At 40.0% G+C, this 22,346-nt stretch overlaps 4 protein-coding genes across 7 annotated transcripts in view; 2 read left to right on the top strand and 2 right to left on the bottom strand.

The window, feature by feature from the left end:
* Window positions 1-4,859, top strand: part of LOC116735928 (syntaxin-binding protein 4) — a 63,484-nt gene extending 58,625 nt beyond the window's left edge. For 3 of the 4 annotated variants that reach the window (XM_032588101.1, XM_032588103.1, XM_032588102.1), the window contains exons 16-21: window positions 752-817; window positions 972-1,166; window positions 2,739-2,855; window positions 3,243-3,292; window positions 3,385-3,512; window positions 3,835-4,859. In XM_032588101.1, coding sequence (XP_032443992.1) covers window positions 752-817; window positions 972-1,166; window positions 2,739-2,855; window positions 3,243-3,292; window positions 3,385-3,512; window positions 3,835-3,869 — 591 coding nt within the window. In that variant the 3' untranslated portion in view covers window positions 3,870-4,859. Of the gene's footprint in view, window positions 1-751; window positions 818-971; window positions 1,167-2,738; window positions 2,856-3,242; window positions 3,293-3,384; window positions 3,513-3,596; window positions 3,664-3,834 lie in introns of all 4 variants that reach the window. The other variant, XR_004342458.1, reaches the window with a different exon arrangement.
* Window positions 4,860-7,323: 2,464 nt separating this feature from the next.
* Window positions 7,324-9,845, bottom strand: LOC116735941 (lymphocyte antigen 75-like). Its single transcript, XM_032588122.1, has 3 exons — window positions 9,546-9,845; window positions 7,910-8,166; window positions 7,324-7,811 (listed from the first exon to the last, which is right to left on the bottom strand). Exons 1-3 carry the CDS (start codon window positions 9,832-9,834, stop codon window positions 7,626-7,628), a joined length of 732 nt encoding a protein of 243 aa, XP_032444013.1. The 5' UTR covers window positions 9,835-9,845; the 3' UTR covers window positions 7,324-7,625.
* A 4,651-nt stretch (window positions 9,846-14,496) lies between these two features.
* On the top strand, window positions 14,497-17,917 carry LOC116735939 (multimerin-2-like). The gene is made up of 6 exons (XM_032588120.1): window positions 14,497-14,763; window positions 14,877-14,918; window positions 15,649-15,711; window positions 15,906-15,989; window positions 16,778-16,909; window positions 17,016-17,917. The coding sequence occupies exons 1-6, from the start codon at window positions 14,526-14,528 to the stop codon at window positions 17,297-17,299; spliced, it is 843 nt and encodes a 280-aa protein (XP_032444011.1). The 5' UTR covers window positions 14,497-14,525; the 3' UTR covers window positions 17,300-17,917.
* Window positions 17,918-19,438: 1,521 nt separating this feature from the next.
* LOC116735940 (C-type lectin galactose-binding isoform-like) lies at window positions 19,439-21,423 on the bottom strand. Its single transcript, XM_032588121.1, has 3 exons — window positions 21,095-21,423; window positions 20,522-20,778; window positions 19,439-20,440 (listed from the first exon to the last, which is right to left on the bottom strand). The coding sequence occupies exons 1-3, from the start codon at window positions 21,390-21,392 to the stop codon at window positions 20,255-20,257; spliced, it is 741 nt and encodes a 246-aa protein (XP_032444012.1). The 5' UTR covers window positions 21,393-21,423; the 3' UTR covers window positions 19,439-20,254.
* Between the last annotated feature and the right edge of the window lie 923 nt (window positions 21,424-22,346).

The raw sequence follows: 22,346 nt of genomic DNA, 5'->3' as shown, positions 1-22,346 counted from the left end.
TGCGAAACAGGCAATAAACATTACATTTTGTCAAATGCCATCATCAAAATCATCATTACACATCAAATATATTCACCAGGATTCCATCTACTACTAATCAAAAGCTGCTCCAAACAGCTGGGTTTTAGACTAGATTTAACGGAACTCAGTGTTTCAGCTAATTTGCAGTTTCCTGGAAGTTTGTTCCACATTAGTGGTGCTTCTCTCACAGCAGCAGCAGATCTTTAATATATTGTGGTTTTAAGCCTTTCAGGGTTTAATAACTAACAGTATCTTAAAGTCTGTTCTTTCAGTGAAGGACTGTAGAACTGGGTGATGTTCTTTGGCTTCCTGGTTTTAGTCAGAACACCAGCAGCAGCGTTCTGGATCAGCTGCAGCTGGAGGATTGATTTTTACAGTCAGACCTGTGAAGACGCTGCTGCAGTAATTAATGCGACTAAATAAACGCCTGGATGAGTTTCTCTAGATCTTACTGAGACATTAGTCCTCTAATCCTGGAAAAGTTCTGCAGGTGACAGAGGGGCAACTTTGTAAATGTCTTTATGTGGCCCTGAAGGTTCAGGTCTTGCTAGTTTCCAGTTGTAATAACTGAAGCTGTGTGTTGACTCTAGATCATTGCTCTTTAGGACTAAAGATAATAACTTCAGTTTTGTTTCTGTTCAGCAAAGAAAGCCAAACTTTTTTTATAAACTCCTGCTTCATGAAGGAAAGAAGAACATGATTGGACTGATTTGCTGTTTCTCTTTCCCAGGTGATTCTGAAAGACACAGAACAGAGCAAAAAAAGCCTGGAGGAGGAGCTGCAGAAAACATCTGAAGTAAGAAGACGCTGCATCTCCCGTGTTTGAAGCTGATAGCATGCTCGAGCAGTTATTTGTTAAACATGTTACAGAGTGTAATTTCTGACTAGTTACCGCCGATACATCAGAACATGAAAACTGTAACTGCAACACATTGCTTTAATCTGTGCAGAAAGCCTGCCTGACTGTGGAGGAGAACACTCGCCTCAAGAGTCGCCTGCAGGCTGCCGAGGCCGAGGCGGAGCAGCGGCAGGCCACCAGCGCTGAGCAGGACTACGAGGAAGTCATCCAGCTGCTGGAGGCCGAGATCAGAGACCTGAAGAACCAGCTGGCCGCCAAGAGGCAAGCCTGTGGAGCAGGCGCTAAAGTGAGTCCAAATACTCGATGTACAGTCTCTTACTGTTGGGAGGAAGGAGAAAAACCAGCCAATTCTCAGAAGTGTCTGATTAATAAAGGAGAAAAGGTGACCCAAAAATATAGAATAGAAAAAATAACACCTTATGACAAAATAAAAAAAATAAGCACATAGAAATTTTATTTCTATGTGCACATATACACTGTGTAGCCAAAAAGAATAGTTGCCACCAAATAGACAAAAATCAAAGTCTCATATTTTGTTGGACAGCCTTTAACTTTGATTATAGCACACATTGTTTTGATCAGCATTTGGGATATGACAAGGTTTATTTACATCCAGTGTTGCATTCATTTTCCACCAAGATCTCTTTCTGATGATGGGAATGTTGTACAGCAAAGGAACTGGGGAAGAAACTGTCCACTGATGGAATAATCAGGTCATTCAGTATCTTCAGCTGTTCAGTCCCAGCCAGTTGAGTTTTCTACATGTTGTAATGTGGAAATGCTCCTACTGTTGTTTTTTCTTCTATTTGATGTGGCCAAACGGTTCAGTGATCACTGACGACGGTCGTTCAGGGGTTTTATTCCAACCACATTTCTGACTCAAAGACAATGGTTTCCCACAATCCTTTCAGTTTTTAAGAACGGGTTGGAAAGTTCTCAACCCAGTTTTAGTAGTGTCTGCAATCTCCTTAGGTGTTCTCTGTGATTGATGCACTCTAATTAAACATACTGACATTTCTTCCACTTCCAAGGGATGCATTTCCTCACAGTTGTTTAAGAAACGAGAAGCTGTTCATTTTGAGTAATTATCCAATAGAAGGCTCATACCAATGTTCTCAATTAAATACAGGTGTTAATCTTTTTTCTTTCTTTTTTTTGACAAAGCAGTCTATATCTCACCTAGTGTCCTGGATCCCCGTTGCCATGGCATTCAAATGTTTTATCTCCTGGGTCTGGATTTGGTGGATTGGAGAAATCCATCCCATGTCCAGTATCCACAGGCTGTACATAAAGTGCACAGAACAAGGCAGAGGTTTAGTGTGCATCACAGCCACCATTAAAAGATAAAATGTTGAAGCTCCAAGAATACATCAGGAAGATGGTCCTGATGATGAAGCTCAGACTGACAATGGAAACTGTCAGTTCCATGGAGGAAAGACCCCTCCACTGTAGATAGCGACAGACACCTGCCAGTAGCTGCAGAGGTTGAACTGAACGACTGAAATCAGGACTCAGGGTTGTGCTTATATTTTCTTTTTCCATAGACATGATTATCCGTATGTTCAAGAGTGTTAAAACGATACAGATTTGTCAAAAAGTGCACAAAATATGTTTGTAGCGGTGCCAAAGCATTAACAGTGAACTGTGTGGGAGGAGAGCTGGTGTTTTTATTCAGCATGTTAACTTGATTTGGCAACAACCAGTGCAATAAAATCACAGGTGGCGTTTCAACATGACATCAACGAATGTGAAAGACGTTCGCCATTTTGGACTAACGTCCCATCGTTTTGTGAGTCTCGGTGTCGTTAAGCGCTTCTAAAATGCTCCGAGTTGACAGAGTGTGTGTTGCGTTTGTCAGGAGGAAGTGGTCGAGCTCAACAGGAAGCTGACCTCCATCGACTCCCAGCTGAGGAAGTCGGAGCTGAGCAGAAAACACCTGGAGATCTCCAACAAGAAGCTGCTGGGCTTCGCTCAGGTAGAGCTGCTGTCAGGCCTGATCGCCAACATGGCAACCATTGAGTATAAACTGATCACATGACTGCTGCTGTCACTGCCAGGTAGTACAGTAAAGAGACGAGCAGCAGACAGAACAGAGTCTTAGCCATTTTTACTGTCAGGCCTCCTCCTCATATATTAATGGAGCCAGCCTGCCCCCAAGTGGACACCAGTGGTATAGGAAGCTGCTGTGCTTTGAAAACTGAACAGTCTTATAGAGAATGTCGGTAGTGAGACTGTTCATGATTCCTAGAGGATCCAGTGTTAAAGATCCAGTTTGTTTAACAAAGCAAGTTATAATTCTGTTTGTTCTGGTTCCGTTCCGTTAGGCTCCCTCAGTCATGAGCTCCATTATCTCTCTCAACAGAACGTGCACAAGGTGCTGACTAAGCCCAGCCTGTTTGGAGGGGATGATGGGTAAGAGACCCCGAATGCTACGTTCAGGTCACCCTACAGTCTCATGTAAATGTCCCACCGTAACCAACCTCTTTCTCTGTTGTGTGTTTCAGGAGCAACAGGTCGTCTCCAGCCACTGACAGTCCTGACACCCTGTCACCCCTTCCTGACCCTGCCGTCCAGCTGGCTGTGGAGGCCAAAGAGCTTGTGGAGGGAGTGTGTTGTGTTTCTGCTAATAAAGGTACATGAAATAAAACACAACTCTGTGCATCTTATTATTACAGTCCAAATATTGTAGATCTCATTGTTCATTTACACATGTAAGGTCCGAAACTATGAGAACTAGGCGACGTGCAGAAGAGAGATGGGTGCGAGTGCTTCTGCTTGGCATGGTACTTGGCACTTTTTTTTTATATTTCCATTTTCTTTCTCATGTTCCCTCCAACTTTCTGAACCCTCAGGTGTTTTGAAACCCCCGCCCCCCCGTTTTAGCCTTTAGAACTATCCTAGCAAGACCCCATTCAGTAAACAAGCGTCTGTCCTGATCTATGTTTGGCCTGCAGATTCCATATCGGATGTCAACTCCCATCAGGTGTGAGCGACAGAGAAGTGGAGGACTGAAGGAGGTCCTGCCCCGTCACCAAAGAAGCCCACCGAGCCCAAACCGACGACAACGACGACGTTCTTCACCAACCGACAGGACACAGGCCCCCTGTTCCCTCCTTCAGCCAGTGCCGACCCTCTCCTCCCAGTACAGCAAAGGGACAGGTGGCATCTCTCATGAGACCCCCGCTTGTTAGAGACTGCAGCCGAAGAACTGCCCGGCGTCTCAGCAGCAAACGTTGCTGTATGTCCTGTGGCGGATGATGTTGAAGGCACTGCATGACCAAGTGCACAACACTGAAAACCTTGTTAATACTCCTCTCATGTATTTTGTAAATTATCCACTCACAGGCAGATTGAGCCCTCCTCCCCCCGTACTGCATGTGAAGGAGAGCTACGTCCTGCTTAGGTGGGACAATCCAGAGCTGAGCAGTCCTCTGTCCATCATCCGCTCCATCCCGTTTCCCTGGGCTGCTTGCTCTGCCACAAACATCAACATAGTTACTGTCGAGAAAAAGTGTAGAAACATGTTACCTCTCCTTGTGCTCTTTCTTGTTAAAAAGCTAGAAGGTGAAGGCTTCAGAGGTTCTGGACCTGAGGGCGGAGTGTCATGTCCAGCTTGGTTTCACTGCAGTGGTTCATGTTGGCTCCAGCTGTGTGCTCTTGTTTTACAGCGTGAACAGAAGCAGGTCATAGGCTACATGTCAAACTTTTGTTTTATTTCTGCCAACAGCTGCAAGCCCATTCATGGAGTGTTTTTGAACTGAACTGCATCTTCAGTGTGGCCTCATACTCTTTATTATGTTTTATATTAAAGGGATAACTTTGTGTATGTTGTCTGTTTCCGCAACAACAACAAGCTTCTGTCTTTTCCCACAGATTCTTTATTTTTTGTTGATCTAACTTGTGTTTCTTTTTGTTGTTGTTGTTGCTGGTGGGGACCTGTTACAGCCATGGAAAAATATTAAATAAGTTCTTTATTAAAGGGGCAGTATTATGTGTTTTCTAACCACATAGTGTCATTTTATAGCACTGTTACCTTCTGTTGTTCTAAAAATGCTGTTTATCACATATGACTTAAGAAATATTACTTGAAATTGGGCTTCTGTCTGTCTAAAAATCTCCTGCTCTTTCTGAAACTCCGCCTTCAGGAAGTCATCACAACACGGCTCCTCTTTTAACCCTTTAACAACATTTTCACCTGCGATGCTCTGAGAAGTAGCTCCTATAATGAGCTCAGCAGATGAGCAGTTCCACCAGGTGTTTGCTAATTGCTGCTGGCTAGTCTGAAGGAGCTGAGTGGAGGAAGGCTGCTCTGTGAGGCCGAAGCTCTGAGGTGGAGTTGCATCTGAAGGCGGGTCTAGGCCCACCCTGGTGTTTTGCACAGCTCAGTGGTTTAGGATTTCCTAAACATCCATGCATGAATCAAGGCAACACTCCTGGCATATTTTTGATGAGGGAATCAAAATTCCCTCATCAATATGTGGGAATCGACAGTGTTGCAATATGTGCATTTTCTACAAGCCAATGACATGAACACTGAACAATCCACAAGCCTTTGGATAAGATCCTTGTCAACAACAGAACGCAATGTTCACATTAAACATATTCATTTCTATAAAACTTGCAAAACTGAACTATTTATACAAAACATTGCAAAGCTTAATAGACTACACTATAACTAGTGTGTAATGTAATAATTGAGAGTCTTAAAGATTGTACCTTTCACAACAAAGCTTCATCTTTGACAACAGGCACTTCTCAAATCTTCAAACAGAACCGCATGTCACACTTACAAAAATATGGCAGCAGGTGGGGCGATGCCACCTTCTCCCTTAATGACCAGACAGTCATGAAATGCCTGTAGTTACTCCCATTTGATCAACAGCTGTAAGCTGTATGTTGGTCATTTTGCTTGACACTATTCTGGCTTTCATTGCCTTCTCCCCAGACCTTATCTCCTCTCCTCCATACAACAGTTTGTATCTATGTTCCTGTCCTCCATGCTGTCTGAACCAGGGTGGTGTATTGGGCCTGACATGGTCGGGCAATCAACCCCTCGACAGTCACCATCTTTTCCTGCTGCATAACAGAGCAGGAAAGATCTACAGCTACTTTATAGTCGGGACGTCCAGGCATTCAAGAACGGTTGCTAGCTTTAAATTATATGTAATGTAGGAAAATGCCTGCGCTTAAATTTGTAAAGTTTGCCACTTTAGACAGTATCAAGTTAATAAATAAATTTCATTACAAATGTTAAACTAGGACTATGGGTTTATTTATTGTGCATGTGGTGGAAAAGTGGAAAATGGAACTGTCTAAAATAAGACACTTTGTATGTTTTTAAGTTAATATTAATGCCATCCTACACACAAGTCCCTGTTGCAGAGGTCCATAAGGTGTCTGATCCAATAAACAGCAAATTCCTCTATGAGACTGTATTGATTCCTTGATTGATTCTTATCAAGAAACGTGACTCTTTCTGGTACCTCTTGGTTCAGGCTAGTGGTTCTGCTTTTTTTTTTTTTTTTTTTTTGCATGAATAGAGTTCATTAATCTTATATTTAAAAGTCTCTGTAGAGTTTTTCCCTTTTGTTCCCTCGGTGCATCTTTTAGGTACGTCAGCACTGGCCGCGTTTTGCTTTTCCTCTCAAAAAGCAGAGACACAAACATCACGAGGAAAAAGGACGACGGGCTTGATTGACGGCGCATCTGTTTATCAAATTAAGTCGTTTGGATATTAGTGAGTCGTAGATGTATTTGAATGTTCCCTTGTTTTAGAGCGCCACATTCAAAACGGAGAATGACATCGTTTGTCTTTCAAAAGCAGAAAGGGCAGAGACGAGGCAGGTGAGGAGACGAGACAGGTGAGGAGACAAGGCAGGTGAGACGAGGCAGGTGAGGAGACAAGACAGGTGAGGAGACAAGGCAGGTGAGGAGACAAGGCAGGTGAAGAGACAAGGACGAGGCAGGTGAGGAGCCGCCCGACAGAGTCGGCAGGAACTTCACAGAGAAACAAGCTTTATGTTTGACGTCAGTTAAACTAAATCATTAATCCTGTAATTAAAAACAAGTTCAGATTCTTCAATTCAAAATGCACAACAGCATTAGCATATGAATACATCAGACATAAACACAGAAACCTAATACATAACTCAATGAGGTATTTATACATAATGCAAAACATCATTTCTTTAAACTAGATGTTTTCATGACTATTCAAGACTATTATTACTCAGGAGTTCCTCGTATTGAGAAAAAAGCTTAAAAAAAAGCTTAACTTTACTGGTGTTATCCAGTAATCCTTAAACTGCCGCACAATAAATAAGTAATGAATTGATATTAGGAGATTTAAAAAAAGTACAGATCTTTTTTCATTCATTTATTTGGAATGTTTGTTCATCTGCAACTCAAAGTGCTCTTTAAATAAAGACCCTAAGAGGTAATGATTTAATTCCTAATAGGTGAGTATTTTTCATAAAAACAGTAAGAGGAGATGACGTCATCAGGCTTTCAGGGGTTTTCAGGATTTTTGTAACAGAGGAAGCTCCTATGAAAATATAGATTTTAACCATCAAACGGCTGCAAAGATTCTAGTGTTTCTAAGATATATATGTATACATTAATACAGCAACTAGAGTTCTTTGAATAGAAAGCTTCTAACATGGCTTATTCTTGCCATCCATCCATCCAGCTAGTTTAAGTTAATGAATGAAGAGCCTCTTTTCATCAGATAGTTTTTCTACGGGATTTAAGGTTTTATGTAACAGAAGAAGTTCCTCCTCTCATTGCAGTCTCTGATGCCGAAGGATGAGTTCCTGTTCTTCTCCAGGACTCCACACCTCTCAGCCGGGCAGCTTGGAAAATCCTGGTACTGCACCGGTTCTCCACCCACCCAGACCCACTCATCACCAAGGTAACGCAGGCCCGTCCACACCTACCAACATGCAGCAGAGAGGTCAACACAAAAACACAGGGTGAGTCAGTCCTTGTCTTGGTACAATCCAAATGTTTACAGAGTAAACAGCAGCCCACCTCCTCAGTGGTAGCAGTTTGAGCTTTCTCTCGTGCGAAGTCGTGGTCGTCGTTGGTGACGAGGGTTGCCAGGTCGTAGCTTTGTGCTCCGCTCAGAGACCTGCAGCGCTCTAATGCCTCTTCCCAGGTTTTGTTTTCCTTCACCAGAACCAGCGTCTCTTCATAACATATGTAGGAGCGTTCAAAACTACACAAGTCGTCCTCCCACCTGTTGGTCGAAGACCTTATATAGCCGCAGTTTTGGTTTGGATCGTGTGCTAGGAGGAAAAGTAAAATAATTAAAATTCTGCGAAACAAATTGTATTGTTAACGTAAGTTATCATATCAAGATGATACATTTGTTTGCAAATTAAAATCTCTCGGTGTTTGATCATGATGGGCACCAGGCCCTTTCACGACCCTGCGAGGATTCGAGTGTTTAGATAATGGATGGATGGGTGTTTGATTATCGGCAGTCAAAGAGGACAACATTGATTAAATGCAAACATCAAAGGGATGTCATAATTTTTCTTTTGGTTTTGGCTTTGGGACCAAAAGACAGACTAGTGGACTAAGCAGGGGCGACCCTGAAAAAGTAGCTGCTGTGATGGCAGCATATGTTGCTGGAAAACCTCTATGTACCTTTCAGCACCTTCACAGATGTTCAAGATACCCATGCTTGCAGGGACAGAAAAATATTCTAGGTTACTGTCAGATAATTGTCAAATAAAGGAACATAGTGCCAAAAATATTCCTCAAAAAAAAAAAAAAGATGCTGGGCTTTGCACTATGTGTTGATTACAATCCGGACTGTCCTTTCCGTCTTTGCTCCAGAGGACACAACGCCCATGATTTTCAAAAACAATTAGAAATTTGGACCACAGGACACTTTTCCTCTTTGCATCGGTCTGTCTCAGAGTAGCAGAGAGAGGCCAGTGGCCTTTCTGGATGTTTTTGAAATATTGCTTTTGCTTTGCATGGCAGAGTTTTAACTTGTAGATGTAGTGCCGAACTGTCTTGACTGACAACGGTTTTCTGAAGTCTTCAGAATGATTTTGGATTTTAAGGCAGTACCGCCTGAGGGACAAATGCTGGCCGGCATTCAGTGTTGGTTTCTGCCTTGCTGCCTTGCTGCTTACTCGCAGAGATTTCTCCATATTCTCTGAGTCCGTTGATGATATTACAGACTGTAGACAAATTCCTTCCAATCGTACATAGAGAAACATTGTTCATAATTTGTTGGACTATTTGCTCACACAGTTGTTCACCAAGCAGTGAACTTTGCCTAATCCTTGCTTGTGAACGGCTGAGCCCTTTGGGGATTCTCCCTTTATAACTAATCATGACACACACCTGTTCCCAAATAAGCTGTTCACCTGTGGTATGCTCCACACAAATGTTCTTTTGAGTGTTCCTCAACTTTCCTGATGTTTTGTTGCCCCTGTCCTCACTTTTTAAAAAAATGTGTCGTAGGTATCAATTTCCAAACGAGGGAATATTTACAAAACCACAATAAAGTTTTACATTTGTTCATCAAACAGCAAGTATTTGTAGTGGTAGGTGTAATTAAGAAAAATGTAATCTCCAAAGCAAATTTGAAATGAACTGAGGTCAAATATTTACAAAATGTAGATATTTTCCTCAGTTACTGACTCACCTGGAGTCCTCCATTTGAAAAACGTGGGCCTTTCGTCTCTAAAGGACCATTTCCATGGGCTTCCATCCTTGTCTTGGTACAATCCAATCCAGCCACTGTATGGAGCCAATGCCAGATTTTCATCTTCATTTCTGACTGTGACCAGATCAAGGTGCTTCTTCCTGCAGCTGGACTGGGCTTCTCCCCAACTCTTTGATTCACCATGGTGTATAACTTTCCACTCTCTTAGACCACAGATGTAGTGGAAGATGAGCAGCAGGAAGACGCAGACACATGTCTTCCTTGTCATGTTTTTACCAAAGATACCTGTGACAATATAAGTGAGTTTCATTGAACATGCATTTGAATAGGACCTTCATAATCTGAATAGAGGTTAACACTTCACACAGCTGATGAAATATTCTACAGATTTAGACTTTGGTTCAGTCCAGATGAATAGAACCAAGTCAAGCTTCACATTTTGATGCTGCAGCTGCTTCAGGTTAAACCTTCTTATCAGATGTTTTCATACACTCAGCTTGAAATTAGTTTTCATTTTGCAAATATGAATTTGAACCAGTTTCCTCAGAGATGGATTGATTAAAAAACAAGACCCAGATACATGTTATTTTCTAGCCAACAAAACGTCCAGATTGATATCACAGATAATATCATTATGTTATTATCATTGTTAGACTTCAAACAATTAAGTCATAAAAATGGCTGCATTAAATAAAACTGATTATAACTGGATGATTATAAATGATTCCTTAGTTGTAAATTATATGGATCCCAGCAGTCAGATCAGACATGGAGAATCAGTATTCAGTTTTCACACTCCTGTAATTTATAACAAACTCCACAAAACTGCAAAAATGTTGAAACACTGAGTTCCTTTAAATGACGAGCTCTTTGAACTGCCTGGTTTCCGTTGTGTGATATACAGACAAACCTGACTTTAAAAAAAATAAAATAAATCAATACATCAGCAGATCAAATCGGTTAAAATACACCGAATAGTTGAAAATGCAAGAGAAGAAAAGACAAATAGGCTTAAAAAAAAAGCATTTACAAGCCAGGAGGTAAAATGGATTAGTCCCAAAAATTAAATCCATCTGTACTTACTGACTTACTTTGAGGTGCTGAAGCAGGCAGACACTTGCTCAGCTGGACCTCAAGCAATATTAATTTCCCGTCAGACAACACAGAGCTTTTAAAACTCTGCCCTTGCTGAATATTCAGAGTAATCCACCTATATGTTATCCAGCAGGCTGAAGTCGCCTCCCTGCCTGCCATTTTCCCTGAGTTCCTATTTGCATCTTTCTGCCTGCAACCTGCAAAAAACAAAACAAGGCATGAACAATCGGAAGAACTAGAAATAACTTGTGTTAGCCAGCGACTGCATTATCAAACTCATGTCAAGACATCGGTTATTAAGTTACTGATCTAAATCTGAAAACCGGCAAACAGTTAGAGGGATGTTAGCTGAGCTTAAAAATGCAAAAAAAGAAACAAGAGCAAAACAGCAAACAGTTTGCTACTTACCCACAATGACGTCACAGTATTTTTTTCCCGATAAAGCAAAATTAAAGCTTAATTATAAACATTTCTTGTCAAAGAATTTAATATTTAACAGGGATGTTTTGGTTATTTGGTGTTTTATTGATATCACCAGATTTAACATTTTCTTCAATTTAAATAGTAGCAAACAAATGAAAGAAAAACTGAAAGGAACAAGTGCTGTTCTTATTTTACTATTTCCTTTATTCTGTGTTCAGTTCAGGTCTAAATCAGACTAGCTAATAAACACAAGCTCCCATAAGAGTCCAGGCTGTTGACAGTGAAGGCTGCTGGTGGAGCAGTGGGACAGTCCAGATGAGAAGGTTCATGTCAACAGAAGGACGGAGTGAAAAACAAAAGCTGGACCTTCAGATACTCAGCTGGTGTAAAAACATGTAACAATGAAGAGACTTAATCTGCAGATTCAAGTAAGTTTCAAAGCACTAATTCTTGCTTTGAAACCAAGAATCAGTAGTAACAGCAACATACAGCACAGTTTAAGCTCAACTTTAGGACAAGGAACACAAAAAAAAGGTGAAACCGAAGAAATCCAGTTAGAACAGCTTCTAAATACTTTTAATATATGAAAAGTCTACTAATATATTAAAGACTTTTATATTATATAAAAAGTCTTTAATACATTAAAAGACTTTTCACAGCACAATTGTTTCTAATCTCTCTAACAAACCAAAACCTTTTCTAGCAGTTGTGAAAGTTTTGTTTGATAAAACCACACGCTGCTCATTTTGTCATATTTTATACAGATTTTTTAAATTTTTTTTCTCCTGGATTCATTTGTCACAGTGACTTTATGTCTAACCATGTCAGCTCACATTGCTTACATGGCTGGATTCAACATGCAAAAAACATTTTTTTAAAATCCTGACTCAGATCAACAGTAAAAACCATTCCTGAACTTCTGACCTTCACACACAGAAGTGAAATGAGATCATCTCCAGACCGTAAATATGTCGATACTTACTTAGTGCTGGAGCAGCAGGGAGAAGCCATTGTAACTGTTTTCTCTTTGAGTAATGTCAATTTGCAGGGCTTTCCACCATCACGGAGTGACACATGAAAACAGTCTGGATAGTCTTGAGCACGCTGTAGGCGCTAGCTATCTGACAGTTTGTTGACATCTGGAGTGTCCAAGTCATGACAGTAGCCTTTGTGAGAGCATTCAGATAGATGGGAGTCATTAGACCAAGCTCTTTGTCAATGCACAGCTTCAGTTATTACAATTAAACTTAGCAATCAGGCCCGAAACCTGGGAGTAGTGATGGACTCTGACCTGAACCTCCAGAGCCACATAAAGACAGTTACAAAGTCGGCCTTCTATCACCTGAAGAACATTTCCAGGATTAAAGGACTAATGTCTCAGCAAGATCTAGAGAAACTCATCCATGCGTTCATCTTCAGTCGTATTGATTATTGCAACAGCGTCTTCACAAGTCTGTCCAACAAATCAATCAAACAGCTGCAGCTGATCCAGAATGCTGCTGCTAGCGTTCTGACTAAAACCAGGAAGATAGAGCACATAACACCAGTTTTAAAGTCCCTCCACTGGCTCCCTGTAGCTCAAAGAATAGACTTTAAAATACTGTTGTTGGTTTATAAATCACTGAACGGCTTAGCACCACAATACATTAAAGATCTGCTTTTATTGTATCAACCTTCCAGACCTCTGAGGTCTTCCGGTTCTGGTCTGCTCTGCATCCCCAGAACCAGAACCAAACGAGGAGAAGCAGCTTTCAGCTTCTATGCACCACAAATTTGGAACAAACTTCCAGAAAACTGTAAAACAGCTGAAACACTGACTTCCTTTAAATCTCGACTAAAACCCCACCTGTTTAGAGCTGTACTTGAAACATAATCAATTAAGAATTTAATGATGAAACTTGACTTAATGTTGTGTTTTGATTGTTGATTCTATGTTGCATGACTTTGTGTTTTTGTGTCTGTTATGATTGCTGCTCCTTGCTGCTGAAATGAGCTATACAAATAAATTTTGATTGATTGATTAAAGTTTCACCAAGTTCTACGTCATGTACATGTAAAGTGAACATTGTGTCATTGTGTAAAATTCTCCGTCTCTTCTCTCTCCTGATGGAATCTCTCCTCCTGCTCTTCACTCATTGATCCAGATTCTCAGCAAACTGATCCAGATGTGAGAACAAGTCGTGCATTTTGATGCTCATGTTGCTCCACAGTTCAGAGAGTTGATCTGATTGAGCAAAACCAAGGTGATTTTTGGATTCAGCTCATCAACATGACCATAAAACAGTTGAAAAACCAAAGACATTCTTTGGCTGTTGACCAGTGTAATTATTTTGCTAAAAAAAATTTGATTTCTGTTCTTAAACTTTATGATCTAATAAAGTTTGATCATAAACTGTGATTTATGCTGTAATTCTTTTTCAGCAGGTCTCAAATGTTGAGAGCATCTTTGAATAGACAAACAAACACTGAGACGTTCCTGTGGTTCACTGACAAACAAAACAGGAGATTTGCTAAACAGATACATGTTGCACTAACATCACTTCTACTCTCCAGTATTTGTGTGGAGATGCATGAGTAAGCAACTCAGAATCACTGCGTTCCACATCAAAGAAGGTTCTGATAAGAAAAATCCACAAAGGAAAAGTCCAGAACCATTAATCAGAACCATGACAGGGAACAAATCCTGTCAGTGAACTGACATGATTGCTGATGCTATTGCTGGACTGAGTTCCAGCAATAGAATCAGCTTACATAAGTCTAGATTAATTAAAGGCTAAGAAATCATGAAATGCCCCGATGAATAATTATAACTTTCCATGTTGGCACAATCAAAGACTTGTGGGGATGAAATGTTGCTTGAAATCAAAACCCAAAAATGTTGGCACTGAAGAGCAATAGATACCGAGTCAGGAACAAACTCCTGCCGGTGTCCTGCAACTTTTAGATGTGCCTCTGCTGCAGCACCTGAATAGAATAATTAGGTCATTAGCAAGGCTCTGGAGAACTGGTTCTGGTTCTGGTCTGCTCTGCTCTGCTCTGCATTCCCAGAACCAGAACCAGCAGACTTGAGATGGCAGAATCTCCTTCTGTGTGCAGGTGGGCTTCATACACAACCAGTTCTGTACAGTGTCATTTAAATCTTTTACTGATATTTTGGGCCCATAGACTTTGATACAGATCTGACCTAATGTCTCCTAGCTGTATTCCTTCTAACTTCCTCTCCACCCTCCAGATCCTGTCAGTGGACACTTTCAACATAATTTTATGTTTATATGATCCAATATTCTCCTTTTTATTGGAAGAGGCTAAAGTAACAAGTTTTATCACCTTTTATTATACTCTGGTAATAATTTGCCACAAACAATAAAATTCAATATTTAAGGCTTGAGGAAGTTCAAGTCACAATCATTAAGAGTTGACCCACATAGACCAATACTGAGGATGGAAATAAGAATGTTGCTTCCATTGCTGCTGCTGCTGGTGGTCTGCTCCGTCTCTGCAGCTCAACCTCAAGCGGCGTCTGAAAATGACATTCTTTCACATCTAAGGCAGACTGGGGGACAGGTGGAACCGGACCAGCAGACCTGCACACAGGACATCAACGCCGTCCTGAGGGAGATGAGCGCCTGGTTGGCCGGACTGAAGGTGGAGGTGCAGCACCTGCAGAGAGATAATGAAGGTATGTTAACAAAGAGAGTTAAAGTATTGGAAGCACTACTTCTGATTAACTAAATGCTCATATTGCACAACCATTTCAATTCTGTGTCTTATGTTTTTTTTTTCTGTTCATAGTGAAGACGAAAGAGCTGGAATCACTGAACCAACGGTACCAAGGTACTGTCTGATATAAGACGATGTGCAAAGGTTTGGTATTAAGCTTACTTTGGATCACAGGTGTCGAACTCCAGTCCTCAAGGGCCGCTGTCCTGCAACTTTTAGATGTGCCTCTGCTGGACCACCTGAACAGAATAATTAGGTCATTAAGGCTCTGGAGAACTGATCTACACAAGGAGGAGGTCATTAAGCCATTTCATTCCAGTGTTTTGTATCTGTGGCACATCTAAAAACTGTAGGACAGCGGCCCTCGAGGACTGGAGTTGACACCTGTGCTTTGGATATATCACAAGTATTAACTAAAAAATACTAATGGAATAACTGGGAACAGTAAGCTACACACATGACTGTATAGACAGTATAAGCAAATCTTTCTCCTGATTCTGTCAATCTGGAGTCGACTGGTGAGAAAATAGAGCACATGATTCATGTTAATGCAATGACTTGACCTTTATTAAAGTCAAACAAAGTAAAGATGAATAAGTACAAATGTATACAACTCTGATATTTAACGTTTTTGAACATATTTGTGGTTGTAATGTACAGAAATTTTGAAAAAGTTGAAGAAATATTGTTGTTAAGGTACCTGCATTATTCTATGACAATATCTATGTATTAAAAACAGATTTAGCTTATCCAAAACAAATGTAGATTTTCAATCCACTAAGAAATACCTAAAATAACAGAAGATCTCATTTTACATATATTTTTGGTATTCCTTCTTTTTCAGCTCAGGCGGCAGAGCTTGCTGCTGTTAAAGCCAAGGCAGTCGGCACCGAAAACCAAGTAGAAGGTTTGTGAACTCTGAAGGAAACACTCAGCCTGTTTGAATGTCCATATCCATATCAGTGACATCAATATCTCACTTTGAAACGTAAAGTTTTTACAGCTGGTCATATTTGTACAATATATATCAGATGTGGGAAGACATATGATACTCTGAACATATCAACGAATGTTTTATTTCACTGAATCCTTTCATTGCAGCTCAGGTATCAGAACTGGCTGCAGTTAAAGCCAAGGCTAACGTCACTGAGAGCCGAGTGGAGGCTCTGAGGAGAGAAGGAGAAGGTTTGTGAACTCTGAAGGAAACACTTATATCAGCAGTTCACTATCAATGACTTCAGTGTCCAAGTTCAATGAAAATATTTATGCGAGAAAATTCTTATCCCAAGACTGGATCAGGAAGTTCTGAAATCTGAATCTGGACATGAACAGAGCTAAATGAGCATTTAGAACAAAGATGACATCCTATAATATTTGCAGGTCTTAACCTTTCAACATTAAAATGATATACAGGCCATAAGATTTAAGCAAAGTAGATTAGTTGATTATTACCAAGTAAAATCTGTTGTCTAGTCGTCCAAATATAAGATCAAGAAAATAAAAATAGAACTTCCTGTAGTGATAGCGAGTTTTCTTAAACCTCAACCCCCCATTGTTGCTCTCAAAAACTCAGAAATAGATTTAATAGATTTCTCCCTTCCTGTCAGTAAATGGGACATTAATCTATCTACCGGTACAGATCTTTACTTTTGGAGTCAAATTTGCACAAACACATTTAAAATGACCTAAAAATCCTGCCTTTGATTTATTGAATATGAAATGCGCTCTGAGAGACGTTGGGACATTTTCCTGTCTCCCATCTACAGTACATGAGCTCCAGCACTGCTGTAATTCTATAAAGTATATGAAGACATCAACATGCTTAAGGAAATAAATGAATGTAAATATGTGTATCTTTTTTGCATGTGTGAATTTGTTGCATTCATAAGAAACAACAAATTCACAAACGTTGAGATGTTTCAAACTCTTGCTGTGTGACTGAATTTCGCTGATGTCCAGTTTCTGTCTCTCAGCCAAGCGACTGGCTTTCTCCGCCGCTCTGTTGGAGTCGGGTTCAGGAAACCATGGGCCGTTCAACACACACACAACCATGGTCTTCAGACATGTTACCACTAATATTGGAAATGCCTACAGTCCAAGTACAGGTGATTAAATTTACACTTTATATTTTTGCATTTATATTTACAATATTAACAAAATGTAGTACTTTTCTTATGAAATGAGAGTTAATTGCAATTCTTGATAATTCAGGGCTGTTTACTGCACCAGTAAGAGGAGTGTATCACTTTGAGTTCCACATCTACGGACATGGAAGTTCTACAAATCCCACAGCTGCGATGTTGGTCAAGAATGGAGTGCAAATCTTTGCAACGTATGAAAAACAGTCAGAAGGCGGTCAGAAGACTTCTAATGGCGTTACACTGCTGTTAAACATCGGAGACGTTGTATTTATGCGTTTGCTGGCTAACTCATGGGTTCATGACAATCAAGAGCATCACACTACCTTCAGTGGCCATCTACTGTTCACCATGTAGGGATGTAACAGGGTTTTACTTTGAAATTAAAATCTGTGGTAGAAACCAGGCAGCACAGATCTGCATCAAAGATTATCATTTCAAAAAATAATAAACAGTTGATTACATTTTGGTTTAAATGTGCATTTTCTAAATCACACATAATTGAAATTATTAAAAATAATTTTTTGCATAATATTTTATTCAAATAACACTGCAGAGCAGCAATCTGCTGTAACCTGTATAATGTCAGTGTCAGATTTTTTTTTATTCCTGATGGGGTTTTTTTTGGAGAATTTGTAATACAGTTGAGAGAAAATGTATTTCTCCAACTTGAATTGAAATCACAACATGAGTACTGAACAGAGCAGACCCAAGGCATATGCAAACTAAGCAGCTGCTTAGAGCCCCGTGGCTCCTAGTGGCCCCCCTAAGTAGAACAGATTTCTGTGTGTGTGTGGGGGGGAGGGGGTGTGTGAGGTCCACGCAGCACCAACGCCCCCTTCTGTCCAGTTTGGCACATTGTTACACATCTGAACATGTTCTAAAATCAAATTGAGCATTCTTATATAGAATAATTTCAATAAATAAACTTATTTTTTATATCACAAGATTAATAAAGGTGTGTACATTACAGTCTTCAGTGTTTTTAATTTGTAGCACATAAGCTCTACTTTTTAATGGTTGTAATGTACAGTGTCAGAATGAATTATTGCCTGAGTCGTTTCATCTGAAACATCCAGTGATTTACTGATAGTGTTTTTGTTCAATTTATTCATGAACTGCTTTATAAAAGGCTTGTTCTTATAGGAATATATTTTTGAACAATCATTATAGTGGGCGACAATAGAATACTTCCACCCAGTGGGCAAAATGTGTTATACACCTCTGTTCTGGAAGACATTCAGAGAGACTTGGAGACGGATGTGTGGGAGGTGCAGGAACTGGGTTTATGTAGATAGAACATCCAGCAGGCATGAGAGGCCCCATGGGACAAACATTCACCGACACAAAGACGACCAAACCCTCTGACCAACACTATAAGAGACTATAATGGTGTTTGTGTGAGACATTGGGATCATGGTAGTGATTGTGAGAGAGTTTGGTCATCTGTATGCAAGTGAATGATTGTGTAAGTATGTAGTAAGTTTCGTCCCATCAGGCCACTCTAACAGTTCAACTTCTATCACTTACAGTAGGAAAAGCCTCGTATCATATAAGCAAATATTATATGGAAGCACTATGCCACATCGTAGTCAGAGGTATATCTCATTTTGCTAATCTGCTTCCGCATATCTGTTGCATTTGCTATATTCAAATTAGCAATCTTTGTGTTGTCAAAATATTTTGTACTTTTTTGTGTAAAAAAAAACATCAATGAAATAAAGTTAGCTACTCAACAAAAGTAAAGAAAAAGAAGGTATCAGGTCAGCATTGCACTTTATGCTCTCTGGATTGAAATGAAATGATGTCAGACTTGCGTAGCTTTTTTCAGGGTCAGTGTTGGTGCGTAGGGCACCAAAAAAATCAAGCTCAATCAGAAATTAATCGCAATCATTATATGTGTGAGAATCTGTTACATGCAATGGGATATTAAGATATTCGCACAGTGGAGGTAAGCGATGGAGAAACGTGGCAGGAGCACAAAGCAAATGACTGATGAGGATCCGTCCATGTACAAGTCAAAAACACAGGAGTGAGTAAAAAGTGAGGAAGGTAGAAAGCCTGTTTAAGGTCAGATATGTTGATCAGTGAGATGAATGCTGAGGTTGAATTGAGAGAAAGGAGATTTATTTAAAGATCATTTTTATTTATAAATGCAACAGCAAACCTGCATGAATTCATAAAGCTATGAAAAGCAGAAAAAAAAGACAAATTATCAAAGGTGCTCACTAAAAGTGCACAAGTACACTTAAGTAATATGAACTTATATAACTAATGAATAGACCAGTGGTTCCCAAAGATTTTCTGGGTCCCCCATGCATAACCCCCCCTCACCACCTAAAAAAATAAAAAAATAAACTGGGCACACACATTAATAAGCCTATACACATATTTTGTTTTCAAACTCCACTGAAGTTTAATTCACACTTCAGGTTGCAACAAAACAAACTACAAACCGTCTACAAACACGTTTGTGTGACTGTTTTTTCTTTCTTTATTCATCCATACCGCTTCCTGTGCCCCCCTGCAATGACACGGCGCCCCCTCTAGGGGGCGCACCCCACACTTTGGGAACCACTGGAATAGACAAACTGAGGGTATACTAAATTGTAAGTAATTGGAAAAATTTCCAACAAAGTGAATAGCCATAGTCAGAAGAATATGGAAGATATAATGTTTCTGAAATTCACTTCATGTAAAGATGTGAAAGAGCAAATGTAAAATTTTCGAGCAAGAACAGTTTCACGTATTACAAAAATGAAACATAAATAAATCACAATCAGCAGCAGGGAGAAGTTTTGAAAGCTGATTGGTGGACATGCTAACTAGCCTTAGCATTCTTGACAGATTCCGTTGTGAGAAACTGGCAGCATGGACACAAACATGATTGACAGCACTAAAACCCTCCTTCTAGCTCAGACTGGTTGTTTCTGTGTATTTCTGCACATGGCAGTAAGGAAGCAGAGGAGCTCGACATATTCTTTTTTTCACACATCATCAGTTGCATATTCTACTGTCATGACAAAGTGACACTTTTAACAAATATGTAAAAAGCAAATATTTTCTAAACGTTACCTACTACAGCTCTAAAGTCATTTAAGTGAATTGTGTTGGTTACTTCCAGCTGCAGATTTGACAAATGGAAAGAAAACAACAAATCAGCAAATGGGTCAAAAATGATTCATAATAGCTTATGCTAATCTTCATCTATGTTTGAATAGATTTAAACTATAAAAGACAGTAGAGTTTGTAAAAGATCATAATTATATTTAACAACAGGATTAATGAGGTGAAGGTTAACTGTATGTATATTTAAGGTTTTATGTAACAGAAGAAGTTCCTTCTCTCATTGCAGTCTCTGATCCCAAAGGATGAGTTGCCGTTCTTCTCCAGGACTCCACACCTCTCAGCCGGGCAACTTGGAATGTTCTGGTACTGCACCGGTTCTCCACCCACCCAGAACCACTCATCACCAAGGTAACGCAGGCCCGTCCACATCTACCGACATGTAGCAGAGAGGTCAACACAAACACTGAGGATGAGTTGGTAAAGAACACCAGAGTGTAAACAGCGACCCACCTCCTCAGTGGTTGCCAGGTGGGCTTTCTCTTTTGCAAAGTCGTGGTCGTCGTCTGTGATGAGGGTTGCCAGGTCGTAGCTGTTGGCCTTGTTCAGGGTCCTGCAGTACTCCAACGCCTCGTCCCATGTTTTATTCTCCTTCACCAGAGTCAGTGACTCATCATAACACATGAACATATGTCTCTGATCACACCCATCATTCCTCCACTCATTGGTGAACGACACCTTATAAGCGCAGTGTTGGTTTGAGTCTGGTTCTACAAGAAACAGTGGAGAAATATATTCCACCCATGAAATCCGGAGATCATTCGGCAAATTATAACACTGATATGAAGACGGCTCCATTTCATGTTAAACTCCAAAGGCAGTGGAGAGCACAGTCACCCGTTAACGTATGAGAAAATGAAATGAGAAATTTTATTTCAGATTTAAACCTTCCCTCATACTTTTGCATTTCCAATTTTAAAAGATTTCTTGGACGGAACAAACAGAAAAGCGTTTTGTTAAAAATAAACGATTTTCAAGTTTTCTAACTAGTCTCTATCATTACATGAACTGTGATGTTTTCCTTACCGTTGAAGTCCCAGTTGAAGAAGGTTGCTATTTTGTCCTGTTTGGACCACTTCCATGGGCTCGTGTCATCGTCTCGGTACAGTCCAAGCCAGCCTTGGTACTTGTAGAACTCCCAGATTTCCGTTTGATTTCTGATTGTGATCAGATCATCGTGTTTCTCCCTGCAGAAAGACTGGGCTCCTCTCCATGTCTCCATGTGATTGTAGTAAGAAAACGTTCTCTGTCTGAGGCCCGACAGCTGCGCACAGGCAAGATGGGAGGAGAGTAGCAGGAAGAAAAAGATGCAGATGTTCCTCATCTTGAATCTGCTGCGCTGATCTCCAAGTACCTGGAGCCACATAACCAGTTCTATTAAATCATTTCAGTGAAATATTCAGCTTCTTTCACAGAAAGAGAGAAATACTGAATTGCTGCAAGCAGCTGAATTTGAAAAAGGAAGCTGGTTTCCTATCATACAAAACATTTATCTGCTGTCAACTGACTATTTTTAATTGCTATGATGAATAAAAAATGTGTGGAATTGGACAGTGTATACAAAGATTGAACTATATTCTTTTGAACCAAATTGGATTAGTGTTATTTGGGCATAATTTAGACCGATTTGTGCAAATCGGTCTAAAAAACCTTATAATATAAACCACCCAACCGTCCATGTGCCATAAATTAGCTGCGTTTCCATTACAAATCTTCACAAAACTTTGTAACTATTCAGCCAATGTCAAAAAACACAATTTTCACAATTGCGGTGTTTCCTAGATAAGAAACACAATTAGAAATCCCACATGAAAAAGTTTGTTAAAGCAATAAGCCATTAAAAAACATGCTGCACCATTATTCTCCAGCCACTTCCTGTCGTCTTTTTCTTTCTTTTGAATTTTTGATTTTACAACATCACCCTATAACAGTATAAAGAATAAACGTTTCTATCCAATGTAAGTATTAATATATCTTCCCAACATATGGAAATGTTAAAATAAAGAAGAAATTATTAGGGGGGTAAAATAGTAAATGCAAACATATTTGTGGCTAATTTAAACAGGATTTAACTTTGAACAGTTCTTATCTAAAAACAACCATACTCACCTCAAGGTGCAACAGAAAAGCAGCTTTGAATCTCAACTTCAGGTAATGGTGATGCTCAGTCTGTTGACTCAGTTTAAGAAGCTCCACCAACCAATCAAAGCAAAGCATTAAACCTATCAGTCATTAGGGTGAGGTCACCACCCTGCTTCCTTCGCTCCTCATGATTCTG

Source organism: Xiphophorus hellerii, chromosome 16 (genome assembly GCF_003331165.1).
Source record: "Xiphophorus hellerii strain 12219 chromosome 16, Xiphophorus_hellerii-4.1, whole genome shotgun sequence".
Classification (NCBI taxonomy): Eukaryota; Metazoa; Chordata; class Actinopteri; order Cyprinodontiformes; family Poeciliidae; genus Xiphophorus; species Xiphophorus hellerii.
The sequence above is the reverse complement of the archived record's forward strand: the minus strand, read 5'-3'. Positions and strand labels throughout refer to the sequence as shown.

What these genes read in the sequence shown, in the direction of transcription:
- LOC116735940 (XM_032588121.1), bottom strand. Translation starts at nt 21,392, where the DNA reads ATGAGGAACATCTGCATCTTTTTCTTCCTGCTACTCTCCTCCCATCTT. An exon ending in CTTCAACTGGGACTTCAACG is followed by an intron (nt 20,779 to 21,094) that starts GTAAGGAAAACA and finishes TGTTTCTTGTAG; the next exon opens with AACCAGACTCAAACCAACAC. An exon ending in ACCTGGCAACCACTGAGGAG is followed by an intron (nt 20,441 to 20,521) that starts GTGGGTCGCTGT and finishes ACATGTCGGTAG; the next exon opens with ATGTGGACGGGCCTGCGTTA.
- LOC116735939 (XM_032588120.1), top strand. Translation starts at nt 14,526, where the DNA reads ATGGAAATAAGAATGTTGCTTCCATTGCTGCTGCTGCTGGTGGTCTGC. An exon ending in CACCGAAAACCAAGTAGAAG is followed by an intron (nt 15,712 to 15,905) that starts GTTTGTGAACTC and finishes CTTTCATTGCAG; the next exon opens with CTCAGGTATCAGAACTGGCT. An exon ending in TCTGAGGAGAGAAGGAGAAG is followed by an intron (nt 15,990 to 16,777) that starts GTTTGTGAACTC and finishes TCTGTCTCTCAG; the next exon opens with CCAAGCGACTGGCTTTCTCC.
- LOC116735941 (XM_032588122.1), bottom strand. Translation starts at nt 9,834, where the DNA reads ATGACAAGGAAGACATGTGTCTGCGTCTTCCTGCTGCTCATCTTCCAC. An exon ending in TTTCAAATGGAGGACTCCAG is followed by an intron (nt 8,167 to 9,545) that starts GTGAGTCAGTAA and finishes TTTTCCTCCTAG; the next exon opens with CACACGATCCAAACCAAAAC. An exon ending in AAACTGCTACCACTGAGGAG is followed by an intron (nt 7,812 to 7,909) that starts GTGGGCTGCTGT and finishes GCATGTTGGTAG; the next exon opens with GTGTGGACGGGCCTGCGTTA.